This window comes from Haliotis rufescens, unplaced genomic scaffold (genome assembly GCF_023055435.1).
Source record: "Haliotis rufescens isolate VD_foot unplaced genomic scaffold, xgHalRufe1.0.p SCAF_7, whole genome shotgun sequence".
Classification (NCBI taxonomy): Eukaryota; Metazoa; Mollusca; class Gastropoda; order Lepetellida; family Haliotidae; genus Haliotis; species Haliotis rufescens.
In genome coordinates, this window is record NW_025964361.1 from 20,737,009 (window position 1) to 20,756,859 (window position 19,851).

A 19,851-nucleotide genomic window follows, 5' to 3' on the forward strand; every position below is an offset into this window, starting at 1 on the left:
GTAGTTACTCCAGGCTATTCCCCCACTATAACCAGACCATCAAAAATACTTACTCCATGCATTTTTCCCCACTTCAGCCAGACCATCATCAGGTAGTTTACTCCAGAATATTTTAAGACGACAACCAGACCATCATAAAGTGTTACTCCAGGCTATTCTCCCACTATAACCAGACCACCATAAGGTTGCTACTCCAGGCTATTCCCCCCTTATAACCAGACCTCCATAAAGTAGTTACTCCAGGCTATTGCCCCACTATAGCCAGACCATCATAAAGTAGTTACTCCGGGCTATTCCCCCATTATAACCAGACCATCATAAAGTAGTTACGCCGGGCTATTGCCCCACTATAACCAGACCATCATAAAGTAGTTACTCCGGGCTATTACCCCACAATAACCAGACCATCATAAAGTAATTACTCCGGGCTATTGCCCCACTATAACCAGACCATCATAAAGTAGTTACTCCGGGCTAATACCCCACTTTAACCAGACCATCATAAAGCAGTTACTCCAGGCTATTCCCCCATTATAACCAGACCATCATAAAGTGGTTACATCAGGCTTCCCTCCCACTATAACCAGACCATCATAAAGTAGTTACATCAGGCTTTCCTCCCACTATAACCAGACCATCATAAAGTAGTTACTCCAGGCTATTCCCCCACTATCACCAGACCATCATAAAGTAGTTACTCTGGGCTATTGCCCCACTATAACCAGACCATCATAAAGCAGTTACTCCAGGCTATTCCCCCATTATAACCAGACCATCATAAAGTAGTTACTCCAGGCTATTCCCCCACTATAACCAGACCATCATAAAGTAGTTACTCCGGGCTATTGCCCCACTATAACCAGACCATCATAAAGTAGTTACTCCAGGCTATTCCCCCACTATAACCAGACCATCATAAAGCAGTTACTCCAGGCTATTCCCCCATTATAACCAGACCATCATAAAGAAGTTACTCCAGGCTATTCCCCCACTATAACCAGACCATCATAAAGCAGTTACTCAAGGCTAGTACCCCACTATAACCAGACCATCATAAAGTGGTTACATCAGGCTTCCCTCCCACTATAACCAGACCATCATAAAGTAGTTACATCAGGCTTTCCTCCCACTATAACCAGACCATCATAAAGTAGTTACTCCAGGCTATTCCCCCACTATCACCAGACCATCATAAAGTAGTTACTCTGGGCTATTGCCCCACTATAACCAGACCATCATAAAGCAGTTACTCCAGGCTATTCCCCCATTATAACCAGACCATCATAAAGTAGTTACTCCGGGCTATTGCCCCACTATAACCAGACCATCATAAAGTAGTTACTCCAGGCTATTCCCCCACTATAACCAGACCATCATAAAGTAGTTACTCCAGGCTATTCCCCCACTATAACCAGACCATCATAAAGTAGTTACTCAAGGCTAGTACCCCACTTTAACCAGACCATCATAAAGAACTGTTCCAGGCTATAACCCGACCATTAAAAAGTAGTTACTCCAGGCTCATCCCCCACTTTAACCAGACCATCATAAAGTAGTTACTCCAGGCTATTCCCTCACTTTAACCAGACCATCATAATAAAGTTATTTGAGGATATATGAATTGCACACAACAATTAGCTATTTTTAGCTCTCAGATGCTCATAAAAACACTTTTATCTAAATATAAATAACGCTTACGCAATACCATTGCTTGCTGAAAATCAATGTCTATGTTGCAAGCAGTAATGGCGCAAGATGAAGCTGCCAAACATTTAATGTCCATTGAAGCACAACATCATCTCTTTGGAGGTGTTATCTTCAGCAAGGGAACCTTCCTAACTTTCCTCCGCTTGGTCATCCACCTGTGATGTCATGTCAACAAGGCAACCACCTCGGTTGGTGTGAAAGACAGGGAAAAAACATAAGTTCCAAAGTTTCTACTGAGTACATGAAGAATTATTTTTCTGGAATTAGAAATACAGTAAACTACGGTTAAAACAAACTCAAGGGGACCACTAATTTTAATTTGTAATAACCGTAGTTCATTATAATTATGCATACAGCACAGCATATATACAACAACTGGTCAGGCCTAAAAAATAAGTTTGTTATATCGGTCAGTTCGTTATAAGCGTGTTCGTTATAAACGTAGTTTACTGTATTTGAAAAAATATTTTATTTCAGCAATATTTCAGCTTAGTCTTAAAATCAGAGAAAGTGGAAGGAACCATTTTGAGATTATCTGGTAGGAACCCAGACCTTCAGTTCCTCATCGTGAACATCCTGATGGTTGAAGTTCCATGAGCAGGGGGATTTATCCAAGGTAAAACACACTCACAGATTCATTGTCCAGATAACTTTTATTTACACAATAACTCAACAAATATGGACATATATATATATATATATATACAGGTGAATTTGACTTCTCAAGCTTAACAGGTGATACGAAAATACTCTAGTAAACACAAATACACACAGCTGATGGAAACTCCTTCTGATTGTTGGTTCTTGTCCAGCTATGGCCCTATGACAACCACACATGCAGGCAGGACACTTGTCAAGCTATGGCCCTATGACAACCACACATGCAGGCAGGAAACTTGTCAAGCTATGGCCCTATGACAACCACACATGCAGGCAGGACACTTGTCAAGCTATGGCCCTATGACAACCACACATGCAGGCAGGACACTTGTCAAGCTATGGCCCTATGACAACCACACATACAGGCAGGACATATTGTACATGTATAAGTTCCTACAGTCCTTGGAATTCTGTAAAATCATAAATCTCCATTTTGGAAAATTTAAGGCACTTTCTTCTACATTCCAGTACGATAGCTGCTCAAAAATGTTACAACATTTTATCACCACCCTGTGATAACACAAACTGCCTCCCCTTGGAATTTGATGATCTAATGCCACTCCCATATCCCTCCCCTACTCACACCAACTCCCCCCCCAGAAATTTGAACACAAAGTCTTCATGATGCCACAACAGACAGGCCAGGCACAAATGATGAGAAACTATCCGATGAAACATCTCACAGCATTCACGGGGAAGCTGGGATGTTCAAGTAGAGTGGCTGAGATTGCTGTCTCAGCGCTGAGAGCAGTGATCATGAGTACAATCTCTCTGTTCAGCGTATCCCATTCACTGTCTCACCATAAGAAATGCAGAAATGACATAAAATAAATATTACATTTTGATTTAATGCTTTCAGCAGGAAAGGACTAGAAACAGCACACAAGTATGATGACCACTGGTCAAGAGACAATACACAAGGCACTTACATCACATTCAACATGACTGGTCCACCTTTCAGGTCTTTAACACTGGGCGTGATAACATGTTCATCTTCAGTTTGTCTTGCTGTAAAGATAGTTTTGAAGACAGAACATCCTCGTTGCCTACTTCTTGCAGAGATAGAACAACAGTTTCTTGTGATCACAGGCAACGATGTTGAGACACAATTTGAAACAAACAATCTTCTGAAATCTCTTGTCTATGAAATACTCTGTTCTGAAGTATTCTCAGCCTTCTTGATGAAAAATCAGTCACATGACTGTCACATGACAGACACAAGAGATCAATCACACATACACATCTTTGACTGGCATATAATCAAAATCTGGCATCTCGGACTTGGTATCGTCCAGTGTGATGCTGTAACTGCCGGATGTTGTTGTGTCATCACCATCCTCCTCACTCCGAGGGGAAGTCTGTAATGCATACGGATTGTAACCACTTGGTACAACATTGTCTTTCTTCGACGTCAAATTGAAATGTGACGGATAATGCACTTGACCATTTCTACCCCTAACTGCCATCTTCGTTCCTTTAATGGGCGACACCTTTGACCTTGGAGGGGCATTGTGCCCTGGATGTGACTGGTGTTTTATGGCACCAATACCAAGGCGTATTTTCTGTGGTGATGTGGATCTGTCGGAGAGGATGTGGGAGTCTTCGTCACTCCCATGGCCACTGTCACCTGTAGTTATTTCACCCGAACTGGTACTGTGGAAGTCATCAGCTCGCTTCTGGGCATCTCTCCATTCGATGACCTGTAAAACATAACATAAATATCAAAATAGTGATAAAAATCTAAACAAATATTGCTCCCAATTATTTGAATTTTCATCAAACTATCAGCATTATAGCATTGGCTGGTGAAGTTCTGGATGTCAAGACACACTTCGTTGAGTATCTCATTACTAACTGATCCAGACAATCTAATGTGGAAATTACTGAAGGAAAACCATTGTCCTTTCCCTTCCTGTTTGTCTCTATACATATTTTATTGCAGTGTTCCTGACCCTGGTCATTCCAGTAGTGGCCATGTGAAGCCCTGCATGCAGATGTCCCCTGTACTTTGTGATGGTATTTAAAGTGATGTATAACTATAGTTCGTCTATATCTCTTCAATCATCGAAAAATTAAGATTGTGAATATAATTATTGTGAAAATTCTTTAATGGTGTAAAAAAATAACTGTTAAATTGTTATAGTAAAAAACAGGTTAATTCCCATTCAAGGATTGAGTAAATGCTGCAGTTCTTCCTACAGAAAGTTTCCCTGATATTTTCCCCTACTGAAATCAACCTGCAACGGATGGGGAGGTGTGGGGTGGTGGGGTTCTTGACATAGACAATTACAACAAGCCTAGATGCTATCTAGCACTTAAGACAATATTTCCTCTCTGCAGTGCTGCCTTGATGGAATTTGATGGCTTACCCTGAATACAAACTTTCTTTGAGATTGGTATCAATTATGTTGGAAGAAGACAAAGACTTGGATATGTTTGTTTTAACAACACTAGAGACTTGTTTCTACACAGGTCAGTTACAGCATGCCATCAAGATAGCGCCCAGGGTATGGGCCACCAGTGTTGGCTTTGTTTCATGTACAAGACAATCTTCGTAATAGACCACTGTTTGTGTCCCAGTGGAAGACAAGCACACATATTTATAGCTCCAGTGGAATGTTTTGTCATTATAAATGAACAAAAAGTAATTAGCAAGAAGAACACTATGTTATTTATCATGTGCATGATTATATTTAACACATTGGCACTAAAGTAGCTGTATTTTGATTGTGCTTTTATAACAATTGTGATAGTAGAAACTTGTAGGTTTTACAGTGACATTATGTTCTGCTTCCAGTGAATTCCATAAGTAATAAGTAGAGTGATCCATCCAATATGTAACATACATAACACAATTGATGGACGCGCCCCCATCCTCATCTCTCATCCAGGAACATCAATAATGTGCTTGAACTATTTTTTCCCTCTACAACACACTGTGAGCTCAGATATCAACACTCATCTTACTCTGAAAACCCCACTAGAGTTTTTAGAAACACCCCTTTACCACTTAGATTTGCAGATCACATTAGTTTCCCAAATGACCTGACAGCATTGGGAGATGTTTACAAATCTGTTTTCACTCCAACCTTCTCAAAGTGCCCAAACCCTCCGAAACAATTCCCCAGGCCCCGCTCCCTCCATACTCTCTGCCCTTGTTGACAAAGGTCCTGATCTCTGAGTCTTACCACCTGCGATCTTTCAGCGTCTATTTGGTTGGGGTGCTCTAATTGTCTCCTGGGGATGAATCAGGTGAGACTAAACTGTGGCGATGCGTTATTTAGGAGACATAGGTTAAGTGCTTGGTGGGCACCGGCTGCAATGTCTAAAGGTGTTTAACAGACTAAATTAACTCTTGGGGGAGAGCTTCCATTGTGTTTGATAAAAGCATGAAATGGTGCAAGTACAGATTTGTGCTGGAAAAATTAGGAAACTGAGGGAAGCAATGGAAGACACTGATATGAAACAAGCCACTCTTGAAGACAAATACTTTCAAGTCTAGACACAGTAAATAAATGCCAACCAAAGACAACAATTGTATTTGAGAAATCAAATGCCAAACAGATAAGAGGAGAGAAAACTTTGCTGTGAGTGCTTCAAATAATTTTGAACTTTCCAAGACACAGAAACAGAATGTGTCCACTCACCACTGTAATAAGCATTCCACTACAGGAAAAACAAAACAGGAACAAATGAGTTTATATCCTATACATTTAATGTTATGATCAAAGTATCTATTAAGTTTACTGATTAACCCTTTCATGGACAAATTGGTACCTGTATATATATATACAAGTAATAGTTCATAACTTAAGGGGGATGGTCGGGTAAAGCATTTGGTCATCTCACCGAAGACCCGGGTTCGATTCCCCTTCATGGGTACAATGTGTGAAGCCCATTTCTGGTGTCCCCCACTGGGATATTGCTGGAATATTGCTAAAAGCGGCATGAAGCCATACTCACTCATAACCTAAGGCATAAGCCCCTGACAATGAATGATTACATATGTTTTAATTTTGTTTCTTAATTGTTTTACAAGCATTTAAGGAAAAGCTGGAGCTACATGTATATGGATAACACCTTTGTTCCTTTTTGTATTTTTGAACTTACTTCTACCTGTTATTCTCTAAATGTCTAGTTGCTTATATTCATACTCCTCCAGGAGTTAGATGTGTGATACTGACAAGCAGCACGACTTGTATATTCCCAACTTGTGCCCATATCACCAGCATTGAGGCAGTTAAATGTATCATAACTATGTATGATGGGTACAGAGACAGCCTTGATTACACCTATCTGTTAACAGCATACGTTAAGTTGCTCTTGCCTCCTCACAACGATCATTCCGGAGGCCCAGAGCTCAGCAAATTTAGTTTATTGTTGGTCATTTCCTGAGCTTGGACTGGACATATCTGGTGTAAACACACTAAAGAGGGTGTTAAACACTGCATGGTGTGGACATAGTTGTTGTGGAGGGGAGAGACTGCTCGTGTTTCCGCTAATTTATGATGGCAATCAAGTTTAGGACAGTCGTGAGGGCTGCCACAATTTGAGTTGCACCCAGCTAGATGAGGAGGTTATGATTGTAGACAGGTATAGTATGTAGATACAGAGATGTTTACGTGGCACACAATTTCTGTCAGGAAGATAATTCTTTATATGGGGTTAACTAAACTATTGGGGGTTTTGCTAAAATATTTTTTCACAATGTAAAAAGCAATGATAATTATGTAAGTCTATATTTTTAATCATTTTACATGAACTGTTCTCATACAAAATAAATGCCAAATCAAAGACTTTATTCTCCTAACACTAATAACGATGCATTACTGGGGGTAACCCTACATAATTGTCACTTGTCGTACAATGTTGATACATAATACCTCAATATTTACACATTTAGAAAGTTTTGACAAACTTACACAACTCTTTGCCTTCTAAATGACACAACTTGTTGTGGGCAAACTATCACACACAGTGTGATAAAAAGCAAGGAGAGAAGGGCCAACCCTGCAGGTCCCCACTAACAAGGGAGTTTACCTGACACTGCAGCCCCCCACCACACCTCTCTCTTCCTTCGCGATTGTATCACAACAATCACACAGATTGAGTTGTCAGGGGTTTACAGGGCATGAAATCCCCCACAGTTCTAATTATGGTGGTCGTCTCACTCCAACACAACACCCTATGATTGACCATTGTCTACTTGTCAATCAATTTTCCTTCATTTATTGGAAAAAAAGTTCTGAGCTGTTTTTGTAAATGTTTTCAAGTGGAGAGCAGAGGCTAGCATTCATTGTGGCGGATGTGTAGCATAGCATGTCCCATCTCTCTGGCGCAGGCTTGTCAGGTTTAATAGATGGAATCATTTTTAATATTGACTAAGTTTGATTTTTCTCATAATCTGAAATACTAGATTTGCGATAAGCATTCCAATAACACATTCTTTATTACTTTCAAATGACTTTGTGAATAGATACATATCTGATTTCTAATATCTATCATGGCATTAAAAAGTCCTATTTCTAATATCTATCATGACATTAAGTCCTATTTCTGATATCTATCATGACATTAAGTCCTATTTCTGATATCTATCATGACATTAAGTCCTATTTCTGATATCTATCATGACATTAAGTCTCATTTCCAATATTCATCATGCCATTAAATCCTACTGAACTAAAAACAGCAGTATCAAAGTAAAACAACAACCAATTGAATGATATTAGCCACTTAATGATGTTATTTTACTCAATCTGCTAGAACAATGCCAGTCATTATTGGATGTTTTAATGGATTTCACACAAGGGTGCAAAGAAGTATTTCCAAGTTCCCAATGTTTTATTGGTTTCACAATAGGCTGTGATAAATCACCAAGGAGGTGTCATACCTGGCTGAACCTAATTAACAAAGATCAATTAGTGGGCAGGTGAGGTGTCATAAACCAGCCAGGCGTGAAAACAAGGGTCACTCTGAGTCCCACCTTGAGTGTTTCCCCGCTCACCTTGCCTTTACCTGTGTTGTACTGCCTATTGTCCTGATGATAAGGTTCAACAGCAAATAAAAACTATCAATTTGTAATGAGGTTTCAAGTCACACTGACCACTTAGGTGGTATGGCAACAATTGGGTTTAGAAGAATGGTGAACTGAATGAGATCTGGTTTGTATAAGACAATGGACAGATGCACTTGAGAAGGAATAAGAGGTTTTGATTAGTGTCAACTTAGTAAGCTGTCCCTATGGCTTTATGATTTTACTTATTTATGACGTGGCCTTTGTGTGTCTTTTTTCGTTCGTTCGCTCGTTGGTTCGTTGGTTCGTTCGCTCGTTTGTTCGTTCGTTCGTTTGTCGTTCGTTCGTTCGTTCGTTCGTTCGTTCGTTCGTTCGTTCGTTCTTGCGTTCGTTCTTGCGTTCGTTCGTGCGTTCGTTCGTTCGTTCGTTCGTTCCCTCACCTTTGCATTAGCCGCCATGATCTTGTTTTGGTCGAGGGTGCTGGTTTCACTGTTCAGTCTCTGCAGCGCCTGGTGTAGGCGGAAGGACATGAGTTGGTTCTGGCGCTGGTGTTCCCGGTCTGGTACAACATGTTCTACACTGGTGCTGTATGTGGTGTTGGCTGGGGCGTCATGGGAGGAGGACACCTGCAAATAAAGGAAATCAAACTGCTCATTACTTCCATCAGCTAATTTGGGAGCAAACTATGTCCTCCTGATTGCACCACAGACTACCTAACTATATGGATGGAAATAGAGGCATTTCTCTCTAAACTGTCACTGCAGGTGCTCATAGTAACACATGAATGACTAGTACACTATAAACTACTCATGGGTGAACTTATCCAAGTTAATTGTCTCATGCCATATACACATTAGCAAACATATAGCTATTGATCAGTAATCCAGCCATCTGGATACTTATCCAGGAAGGCCCCCCCACCCGAGTATATTTGCCCCCAGATGTGTCCAGCTGCCACTACACAATTAATTAGTCAGAAAATAACAGTGACCATTTTTGAAAACCTTTGCATTTTGCATGACATCTTGTTCTGTGCAAATAACGTCTTTGACCCTCAGCTCCTAATCATTGTGTGCCTTACAAATGACAGATCCACCTTTGCATATTGACATATAATTTACTTCCAGACAAGAATCAGATTTGTTATGATGAGATACAGATTGCCAGGTGAATTGTACTCAGAAGCTTATTTAGTGCAACGTTAACAGTCATTGAAATAAATGTGATCTGCGACCCCCCATGACGGTGTGGATAGCTGCACTGACAAGCTGATATTTTGATAGTTCTACAAGCTCTGCTTAGATTAGCTGTACAGTTCCCCTGACAGATCACACAACGATCACACGACAAACCACATATTGCCTGACACCAAGGGCTACAGGGACTACAAGCTTCTAGAGTTAGGGGCACATGATATGAATTTCAATTTGACCAAAATTTGTTGGTGAATGGAGGGTGTACATTTTGAGTGACAAGATAAGCATGTTGATATCCTGATTGGGGTGTCGGTTTCAGGGGGATCACAGTTCAATTATAACCTCCACATGGGTCAGTCCTTCCACAGTAGTCTGTCAGCATAACGACAGGCATTGACATTTTCATACAGGATTAGTTGAATAAATAACCATGTATCCTTACAACACCACTGCTGATCAACACATTCATATCACTGAGGAATTAGATAATACTTTGTCAATAAATAAATCCTGAACACAGCTATTACCTGTCCATTGACAGTCCATAAACACAGTCTAGGGCCTAGGAACTGCCAATTATGTGATCACATGTTTAATATATTTAGTGTTCTAATCCAGTGAAACATTTAGAATTGAAATCAGTATATTTCAGTTTTAAAATCTGTCAATCAAGTATACAGTGAATTGTGAGGTATAACAGGGTTTGTGCCTTCAGTCTGTCTGGGAACTATATACATTTCACAATATATATGTTTGCCGGGCTAACAGGCTGGAGGCCAGTACATCATCATGTAGTCATACATTTCCATTTCATAAGTCCATATATGGAAAACCTAAGAAATGTAGTAACCAAGAAGGCCCTCTACCATGAGCACCATGGTCCCCGACGCTGGCTTGACAGAACCACTGTTGGCCATGTGAGCAGGGATGGAAGAAAGGCAGAGAGTCACATGTGTCAAACTAACATAATTTAGTTTGGGTTCATTAAATTGATATTTTGCATCCTTTTTAGGAAATATAATAATCTGTATTTTAAAAAAGAAGAAGACTCGTTGGCTCCTCATTTTAGACTGATGGAAACAAAATTTCCTCACTTTTACTCCCTCCAGGATCCAAAAAAAATGGCTTAATGTACAGTACCTGGTATATATATCTGAAGTCGAGTGGGGAGTATCTGGTCTAGGTTAAACCTGGGTAAGTTTAAAGTCTGAGTGATGATCTGTCTTGGGATTGGCAAGATCTGGTCTGGGATAATCCTTCCCCATGGAAGGTTCAGCCCAGGCTGTTTCTACCCCGGGGAAGATCTGGTCTGGGATAATCCTTCTCCATGGAAGGTTCAGCCCAGGGTGTTTCTACCCCGGGGAAGATCTGGTCTAGGATAAACCTTCTCCATGGAAGGTTCAGCCCAGGCTGTTTCTACTCCAGGGAAGATCTGGTCTGGGATAATCCTTCTCCATGGAAGGTTCAGCCCAGGCTGTTTCTACCCCGGGGAAGATCTGGTCTAGGATAATCCTTCTCCATGGAAGGTTCAGCCCAGGCTGTTTCTACCCCGGGGAAGATCTGGTCTAGGATAATCCTTCTCCATGGAAGGTTCAGCCCAGGCTGTTTCTACCCCGGGGAAGATCTGGTCTAGGATAAACCTTCTCCATGGAAGGTTCAGCCCAGGCTGTTTCTACCCCGGGGAAGATCTGGTCTGGGATAATCCTTCTCCATGGAAGGTTCAGCCCAGGCTGTTTCTACCCCGGGGAAGATCTGGTCTGGGATAATCCTTCTCCATGGAAGGTTCAGCCCAGGCTGTTTCTACCCCGGGGAAGATCTGGTCTAGGATAATCCTTCTCCATGGAAGGTTCAGCCCAGGCTGTTTCTACCCCGGGGAAGATCTGGTCTAGGATAATCCTTCTCCATGGAAGGTTCAGCCCAGGCTGTTTCTACCCCGGGGAAGATCTGGTCTAGGATAAACCTTCTCCATGGAAGGTTCAGCCCAGGCTGTTTCTTCCCCGGGAAAGATCTGGACGCAGCCAAACCTTCCCATGGAAAGAACTGGCCAAGGGAAGGATTAGCCTGGTACACCAGTAATCTGTGTACAGCATTAAACTACAACATAACAAAGAAAAACAAAAGCTCCTATATTTTCCACAAAATTGCCTTTCATATAGCATGCCAGCGCCGACTAGGATCATACCAAACAGGATGAGACTGAATACTGGACTTGATATTCTGTGATTAAAAGCATTCCTTACTAACACTGTTTTTATGATGAACAAATTAATGCAAAAAAGAACATCCATTCTGAATGAAGAGTAGTGTATATTATTGTAAGCATGATGCTGAGGTGCAGTGTTTCAGTCATACAAAGATATTGTAGCTTCATCCCACAAGTCTGTCCCCATCCATCACTGAGGCTGCTAATACCTCCCTCCCACATACTCTAACACGGGGCCAACATGTCACAGGACCTCTCACTGCCAATGTTTTACCCAATAACTTCAACAGGGATTTGGGGATTAAGTTTAAAGGGCCTGAGAGACCACATGGTTATAAACTGGGTTTTCATCTACATAAAGTTCTCCACTAGGGTAGAAGCTGATGAAGATAAAAATATTTGGGATTTATATCTCTCGAAGCATTCTGATGTGAACTTTGATGGATGAGGCCCAAGGCATTAAGTGTCATCAAGTGATGTTAATTTCACCGTATGGCACATTCATCTCACTGTGACATGTCAAATATAAGAATTGTGGGCATATACAGTGCATTATTATCCATAGAATTATTGCTGAGCAATATTAATATTCTATGAATACAATTCATACTCTTTCCCTTTAAAAATAGTTATCAATTAACCTCAACTCTTTGAAAAAAAGGATTTTCATATTTATATATCAACACTAGAGAATATTCTTTACCACAGAGTATGTTCCCAATGTCTACTGATATCACAAGTTTCAAGTATTAAACATTGAAACAATTGGCTACTGATATCACAAGTTTCAAGTATTAAACATTGAAACAATTGGCTACTGATATCACAAGTTTAAAGTATTAAACATTGAAACAATTGTCTACTGATATCACATGCATCAAGCATTAAACATTGACACAATTGTCTACTGATATCACATGCTTCAAGCATTAAACATTGAAACAATTGGCTACTGATATCACATGCTTCAAGCATTAAACATTGACACAATTGTCTACTGATATCACAAGTTTCAAGCATTAAACATTGAAACAATTGGCTACTGATATCACAAGTTTCAAGTATTAAACATTGAAACAATTGTCTACTGATATCACATGCTTCAAGCATTAAACATTGACACAATTGTCTACTGATATCACATGCTTCAAGCATTAAACATTGAAACAATTGTCTACTGATATCACAAGTTTCAAGCATTAAATATTGAAACAATTGGCTACTGATATCACAAGTTTCAAGTATTAAACATTGAAACAATTGGCTACTGATATCACATGCTTCAAGCATTAAACATTGAAACAATTGTCTACTGATATCACAAGTTTCAAGTATTAAACATTGAAACAATTGTCTACTGATATCACATGCATCAAGCATTAAACATTGACACAATTGTCTACTGATATCACATTCTTCAAGCATTAAACATTGAAACAATTGTCTACTGATATCACAAGTTTCAAGTATTAAACATTGAAACAATTGGCTACTGATATCACAAGTTTCAAGTATTAAACATTGAAACAATTGTCTACTGATATCACAAGTTTCAAGTATTAAACATTGAAACAATTGGCTACTGATATCACATGCATCAAGCATTAAACATTGAAACAATTGGATACTGATAATGCATGCTTAAAGCATTAAACATTGAAACAATTGTCTACTGATATCACATGCTTCAAGCATTAAACATTGACACAATTGTCTACTGATATCACATGCTTCAAGTATTAAACATTGAAACAATTGGCTACGGATATCACATGCTTCAAGTATTAAACATTGAAACAATTGTCTACTGATTTGACATGCTTCAAGTATTAAACATTGAAACAACTGCCCATACATAATGAATGGACCTGATACCTGGTGTTTTCCATTCAGCTGTATGTTTGTGATTTTGTGTTAATCTTGTGACTGATCCCTCCCAATGAGCTGCATGCGCCCATGTATCCTGTCTTGGACAAACATAGACGTTGCCAGAGTGTGTTCTATTCCTTCTTTGGAATAAATATAAGGAAATTCCCCTGCACATTTCCCCTTGACAACAAGCCAACCAAACAAAGAAACACTTTTGCTTTTTAGTTTCCCCTTTCAATTTGTTTAAAATTTTTAATCTGTGTGAGAAAAAGAACACATTGTTCTGTTTTGTTGTGAAATCTCTTAATCGGAGAAATCTAACTTCACATGACATCAGTGGCATGCAGACATTTTTATCACGTTTTTACCTCAATTTGAAATATTAGTTGTGTTTGTAGATTGGCATTCTGAATCTTAAAATAATCTGTCTAAAATATGAACATTGCTCTTAGATGGCACAAGACTTGCACTGTTAGTGACAAGATGAAATGATTTGAAAGTTTAAAGCCATGTAAAGAAATGGATCCCAAGGAGTTATTATTGATTTGAAAAAGGAAATCAATTACTGAACTAAAATACATTAGGATATTAAATCTAAATAAAATGAAAATAACAACTGTTTAAATCTTCTAACTCAGTTTTCATGGGCATTAAAAGTGATTCAGAGCTATTTCCACAATGTTAGTTTTTGCCTGTTTCATTCTGTGTCACTCAATGATGCAGAGGAAGGAAGGCGATGCAACCGTCTGCCTTGTCCCCTGGCAGCCCCCTACACCAGTATTTGTTTGGGGTGAGACTTCCTAGGGCGAGGGCTGCACTTTCTCCCCCAAAGTAGTTTTTTCAGGTATGTTGTCTGTGGGGAGAGGACATTCCTCCAACAAGGTGTGGATTGTCCCAGTGGGATCTCAGGTACATGAACAAGCTCCGTCGGGGAAGTGATGACGAGGTTTCACAGGTGTCATGCTAATCGACAAGTGACAAACTACTGAGAATGCTATTGGCGACTGAAATGCTGCTTGTTGAAATAGACAAGAGGTTCTCTATTGTCTATAGACACGTTTGATGTAATTACACTAGGGAAACAGGAGGTGGGGAGTTTCACATTTTTGCTTTGCAAACCCTGTATCTTGTCAAATGGCTTCCTTTGATGTTGGCTTTTTTCTGTGTAAGTTGATAAGGATTGCTCACTGGGGTAAGGAGGAGGGGGATATCCATGGTAAGACCATTATGACATCATCGTAAAAGATTTGATGTTCCAATACATCTCATTCATTACTTCATCCCCTACAATCTTGTTATTCTTATTGTTATAATCATCATATTGGTATCCAAGTTATTATTCAATAACTAACTAGTCATGTTTTGGGACATACACTGAGATTCCAGCAATCAATTTTAATGGAAATAGAAAGATTTTCAATATGAGCTGCTTCACTTCTGATTTTCATTCTTAAATGAATACAGTCATCATAAGAATAGGTTCAAACTTACCAGTTTCCCAGTAGAAATAATTTTTCCATTGACAGTGCTGGAAGATGTGTCAAGATCGGCTTTCTTGTCAGACTTGTGGATGCTCTGATGTCCGGTGGTGGCCTTGTCAGCAGCGGTCACTCCATCAACAGTGCTGACCGAGCTCTGTATACTGTAACTCAATGGTTCCTGTTGACAGTGCTCCTTCAGCTGTTGATCCTTGTCCCGCTTGCGTAGATAACATAAAGCCACAAGAATAGCTGCCGCAATGAACAAGGTAGAACACACCAGGACAATGACGGTGACGATGTACTGGTCACTAGATGGCAACAAATGTCCTGGCTCTGTGCGATGGGATATTAATATCTTCAGTCTCTGTGAGACAGATTTGGCATCTGGGTTTGTATTAGAAATCATAATTGCCAGGTAGAATGTGCCAATCATGTTTGTGTCAATGTCCTTAGTAGTGTAGATTTCACCCGAGGTGTTGTTCATTTCAAACAAGCCGGATGAATTCAAATCTCTGGTTGTGTATTTGATTTGGGCATTACTTTCATCATCAATGTCAGTAGCTTGTATCCTTACCACAACACTGCCTGATTTAGAGGGTATGAATACACTCACGCTGTAGTTGTCATCGTTTGGGAACACAAATGATGGGTCATTGTCATTCACATCATCAACAACAACAGTGACCTGGGCTGCCCCTGACAGTGGCATGGTTCCATGGTCCGTAGCAACTGCCCTGAAGATGTACTCACTCTTCACCTCCCTGTCCAGCTCCTCTGTTGTCAGAATAGTTCCGTTCTGGAGAATGGTAAATGGCAGATGATCAGTTGACAAGAGCGGTGAGAGTTTAAGGGTATATATGCCCCCATCTTCTGTGTCCCGATCGAAGGCAGACACGTTCCCCACTCCCATACCCAAGGGAAGGTTCTCGGACATGTGGAACCTGTACTCAGTCTCCAGGAAAAGAGGCTGCTCATCGTTGATGTCCAGGACATTGACGGTGATGGTTGCTGTGGCTGTTCTTGAAGGCACACCGCCATCAATGGCCAGAACATGGAACCTATACTGTACAGTGTCTTCTCTGTCAAATCTGATCTTTGTTCGGACGATGGGGATATTGGAGTCAACAGTGAAATTAATGCTTGCCTCTTTCAACACAGAAAATGTTAATTTTTTGTTGATACCTGAATCCTTGTCTGTAGCACCAAGTTGGACAATCATGTCACCCACTGCATTGTTTTCAGCAATGTTCAGTACGATCTCATTCTGCATGAACTCAGGGGAATTGTCGTTAGCGTCTAAAACATCCACCCCAAACTCTGCCGAGGCATTAAGTGTAGGACTACCGGCATCTCGGCAGAAAATTGTCACTTTATAATGTTTAGTTGTTTCATAGTCCAGTAGTTTGGCTACAACAGCCTTGTATTCCTTGTCGTCAAGAGGCTGCAGATCAAAGCCTGCTGTTTGACTGAAACATGTAACTATGCCATTAGCACCAGTGTCAGGGTCATGAATCTTTATGTGAGCCACTGGGAAACCAATGCGTACAGATTCTTTGACTTTTGCATTCCCAGTCTCAGAAAGAATATTGATAGTTACAGCTGGTGGGTTGTTTATTGTGTCGAGTATTTCAACCTCTACGAAAGCTTGTGATATTTTTGGTGGTGTGCCTTGATCACTGGCTTCAATGATGACCTTGACATGACCACTATTTAGTTGTTGCTTTAGAACCATGTTTCCACTGATGACATCCATTGCAAAATAACGATGTATTTCATCAGCTTGATGTGAACTCAGTCTGTAAAAAACATTGCCATTTTCACCTTCATCATTATCAGTGGCTGTCACTTGTAGAATGACCATTTCTAAATTGGTGTTTTCCTTGATGGTGACATTGTATATGGAATGGCTGAACACAGGAGAATTGTCATTAACATCGGTGATGCTGATCTGAACATCCATGCTGCTGCTGAGAGGTGGCGCTCCTCCATCTTCAGCTATCAGTTTCACGCTGTACGTATTCTGAGTCTCACGATCTAATTTCTCTGTCACAATGATCAGGACCACGGATGTCCCATCAAGATTCTTGGTGAATTCTACCCGGAATGGCACATTGCTTGGAACAATTTCCACACTCTGTAAGGAGTTATTGGGATCAGTGTCATTGTCTGAGGCACCAGGGAGAGAAAAAGAAGATCCGACAGTTGATGATTCAGGAATTTCTATATTCCGAGACTGGACTGGAAACTTTGGTGCATTATCATTAATATCTTTCACTGTGATCTCTATTTTCAAATTGCGAAAAATATCTGACACTGTTGACCTGGCTATAATTTCAATTTGAATATCACAAGTTACCTGGAATGGGCAGAGTGTTTCTCTGTTAATTCTTGTCTTAACTGAGAGAATGCCTGCAGTGTTGATGAGGAAGAGTTCACTGTGCTGATTGCCTTCAGTGAGGATACTGAACTGTAGCTGATCATCTGGATTCACGTTCAGGTTGGTGTCGCGGGGGATGTCTCCGATCACCTCGCCAACTCTCACTTCTTCTGGTATTGAATATTCTGCATCCTGGCCAGCCACAAAAACAATCACAGAAAACACCACCAAAACTACAAGTCTTAATCTACTTGCATCCATCTTGAAAAATATATTTTTTTACCGAAAGTGAATTATCTCATTTGTAGTATCTCCTCTTCAGTGTTGTCAATTCAGCTGTACACTTCACCCCAACTGTAACTCTGTCAATCTGAAATGCACAAGAGTACAAGAGTATTTGACCTGCTGATTAACTCAGACCAGTAATTAACAACTAATACCTTTCACCTGTACATGACCATGACAATATTGACAGTCAGTGATACAGACAGCACAGACAAATGGACACAGCATACCTCATAGCTCATCAGATGATATGAAAACACCAAGCCCTAGCGTAATGTGTAGGAACACACGAACACACACATAGTTGTGCCTAGGCTGAAGCCTTCCAGTAATTGAGCTCTCTTCTCTGTCACATGCCTTTCAGCCTGGCTCAGCCCACCCCTAGTCCAAGCAGCCAATCAGCAAACAGCCGCCACACCTGAGCCAGCCACCACCTCCCTCCCAGACTGGGGCTCTAATTGACAGCTTAAGGCCTATGTTCTGGCTGACTGGCCACCTAGCCACTGGCTACTGTGGGGGGCTGGCCCCTGACTACTGCAGGGTGCCTGCTACCCGGTCGGGCTGTACTGGGTCTACCTATACCTTACCCTGCTCTAATCTGGCTTAATAGCCGTGTTACAAGGGCAGTTACATTTACGATGTCTGTAAAATGAGTGCAATCAACAAGATTTGTCACAGCTCTTTAACAGTTAAATTAGCATGTGATATATGGATTGTACATTTCCTTCAACATGTTAACGTCATAAACAATTCTTTATAAGTATTTTGTAACTTTAAAGATACTATTTTTATAATAATACATAATATGCACGGCTATAATTCATGTTTCATAAATCAAACATGTTATTAAACATATGGTTTAATCAGTCAAAATCCAAATATTTATATTCATGTTGAGTGTTTTACATAAACCCAAAATATGGATTTTTCATGTCCTTTTGTCAAAAACGATGTGTTTAAATTTAATCATTGAACTGCATTGTAAAATAGAAACTTTATTTTGCTCTTAAACATATGATAGCATATATCATCCCTAATTAGATACAGGGGAAATCTGACTGACTGATTATACATACTTTATCATTTACACCTGGAAGCTGGTATATTGCGTTGTCATAGGGTTTAACAAGGGAGGTCTACCCCCTGGATGGTCTGCTGGTGAAACTGTGAGGGGCACTGGTCAGCCGACTGGACACTACATCACATACATGATGATACTCAACCAACAAAGCCAGCATCCTCTGATACCACAGCACACATGTGGCCAGTCAGAAGAATTTGTGGACTTGGTATGAATTTCTCCTCCTTGCTACAAACATCTTTGTTACCTGCCGTGGCGAGTCACAGTGTGCATTACTATTTCTGAGTCAACAACAGCACAATTAACGCACATACAACCCTTGTGAACAGTTCTCATATTTGCTCATAAAATCTCCAATAAATCTTCATGAGGATTCTTTGCAAGGGCGAGTTACATGGATACAACTGGACAGGAATAATAATACTGAAACACACACCATGAAATCTACATGCTAATATCAACATGTATTCCTACATCTAGACACCTTGAAGCAGACAGTCTTGAATTGATAATTGATAAATTGATAATTTGATAATTTAAACCTGATTTATATCATATTTATATACAAAGCATGTTTATATATAAAAATTTTCAAATATCACATTTTGACAAAATGGATATCTCTTGAAAAGACCTACATCTATCACAGTCACGCATGTTTTGCTCTCTCTCAACAAGGTATAACACCTCCAACATTAGATAATGAGCTACCTACATCTCCACACTTGTAACCCATGCTGCTGTATAGTGCAACTGTTGGATGTAGTTACAGGTGCAATGGCTGACACACCTATCTGAAATAGACAACTGTCCATCACTGCTGTAGGCTGTTGTCTTATCACAGCTGGGTGTAACAGAAATAACAGACAACCCTAACCATAACCAGAGATATGCTAATGACACCTGGTGCCCCAGCGAGCTGGTGATGATGTAACTGTTATCTGTTGCAGCCATTGACACTCATTTCATTACGCTA

The 19,851-nt window shown here is 40.2% G+C and overlaps 1 protein-coding gene across 10 annotated transcripts in view; it reads right to left on the bottom strand.

Annotated features, from left to right (window-relative positions):
- Window positions 1-2,341: 2,341 nt before the first annotated feature.
- The window catches only part of LOC124139822 (protocadherin-11 X-linked-like), a 70,983-nt gene continuing 53,473 nt past the window's right edge, over window positions 2,342-19,851 (bottom strand). For 9 of the 10 annotated variants that reach the window (XM_046507175.2, XM_048387604.1, XM_046507178.2 and 6 more), the window contains 3 exons: window positions 15,143-17,879; window positions 8,824-9,009; window positions 2,342-4,067 (listed from right to left, as the gene is read on the bottom strand). In XM_046507175.2, coding sequence (XP_046363131.2) covers window positions 3,597-4,067; window positions 8,824-9,009; window positions 15,143-17,770 — 3,285 coding nt within the window. In that variant the 5' untranslated portion in view covers window positions 17,771-17,879 and the 3' untranslated portion in view covers window positions 2,342-3,596. Of the gene's footprint in view, window positions 4,068-8,823; window positions 9,010-15,142; window positions 17,880-18,024; window positions 18,416-19,851 lie in introns of those variants that run through there. The other variant, XM_046507180.2, reaches the window with a different exon arrangement.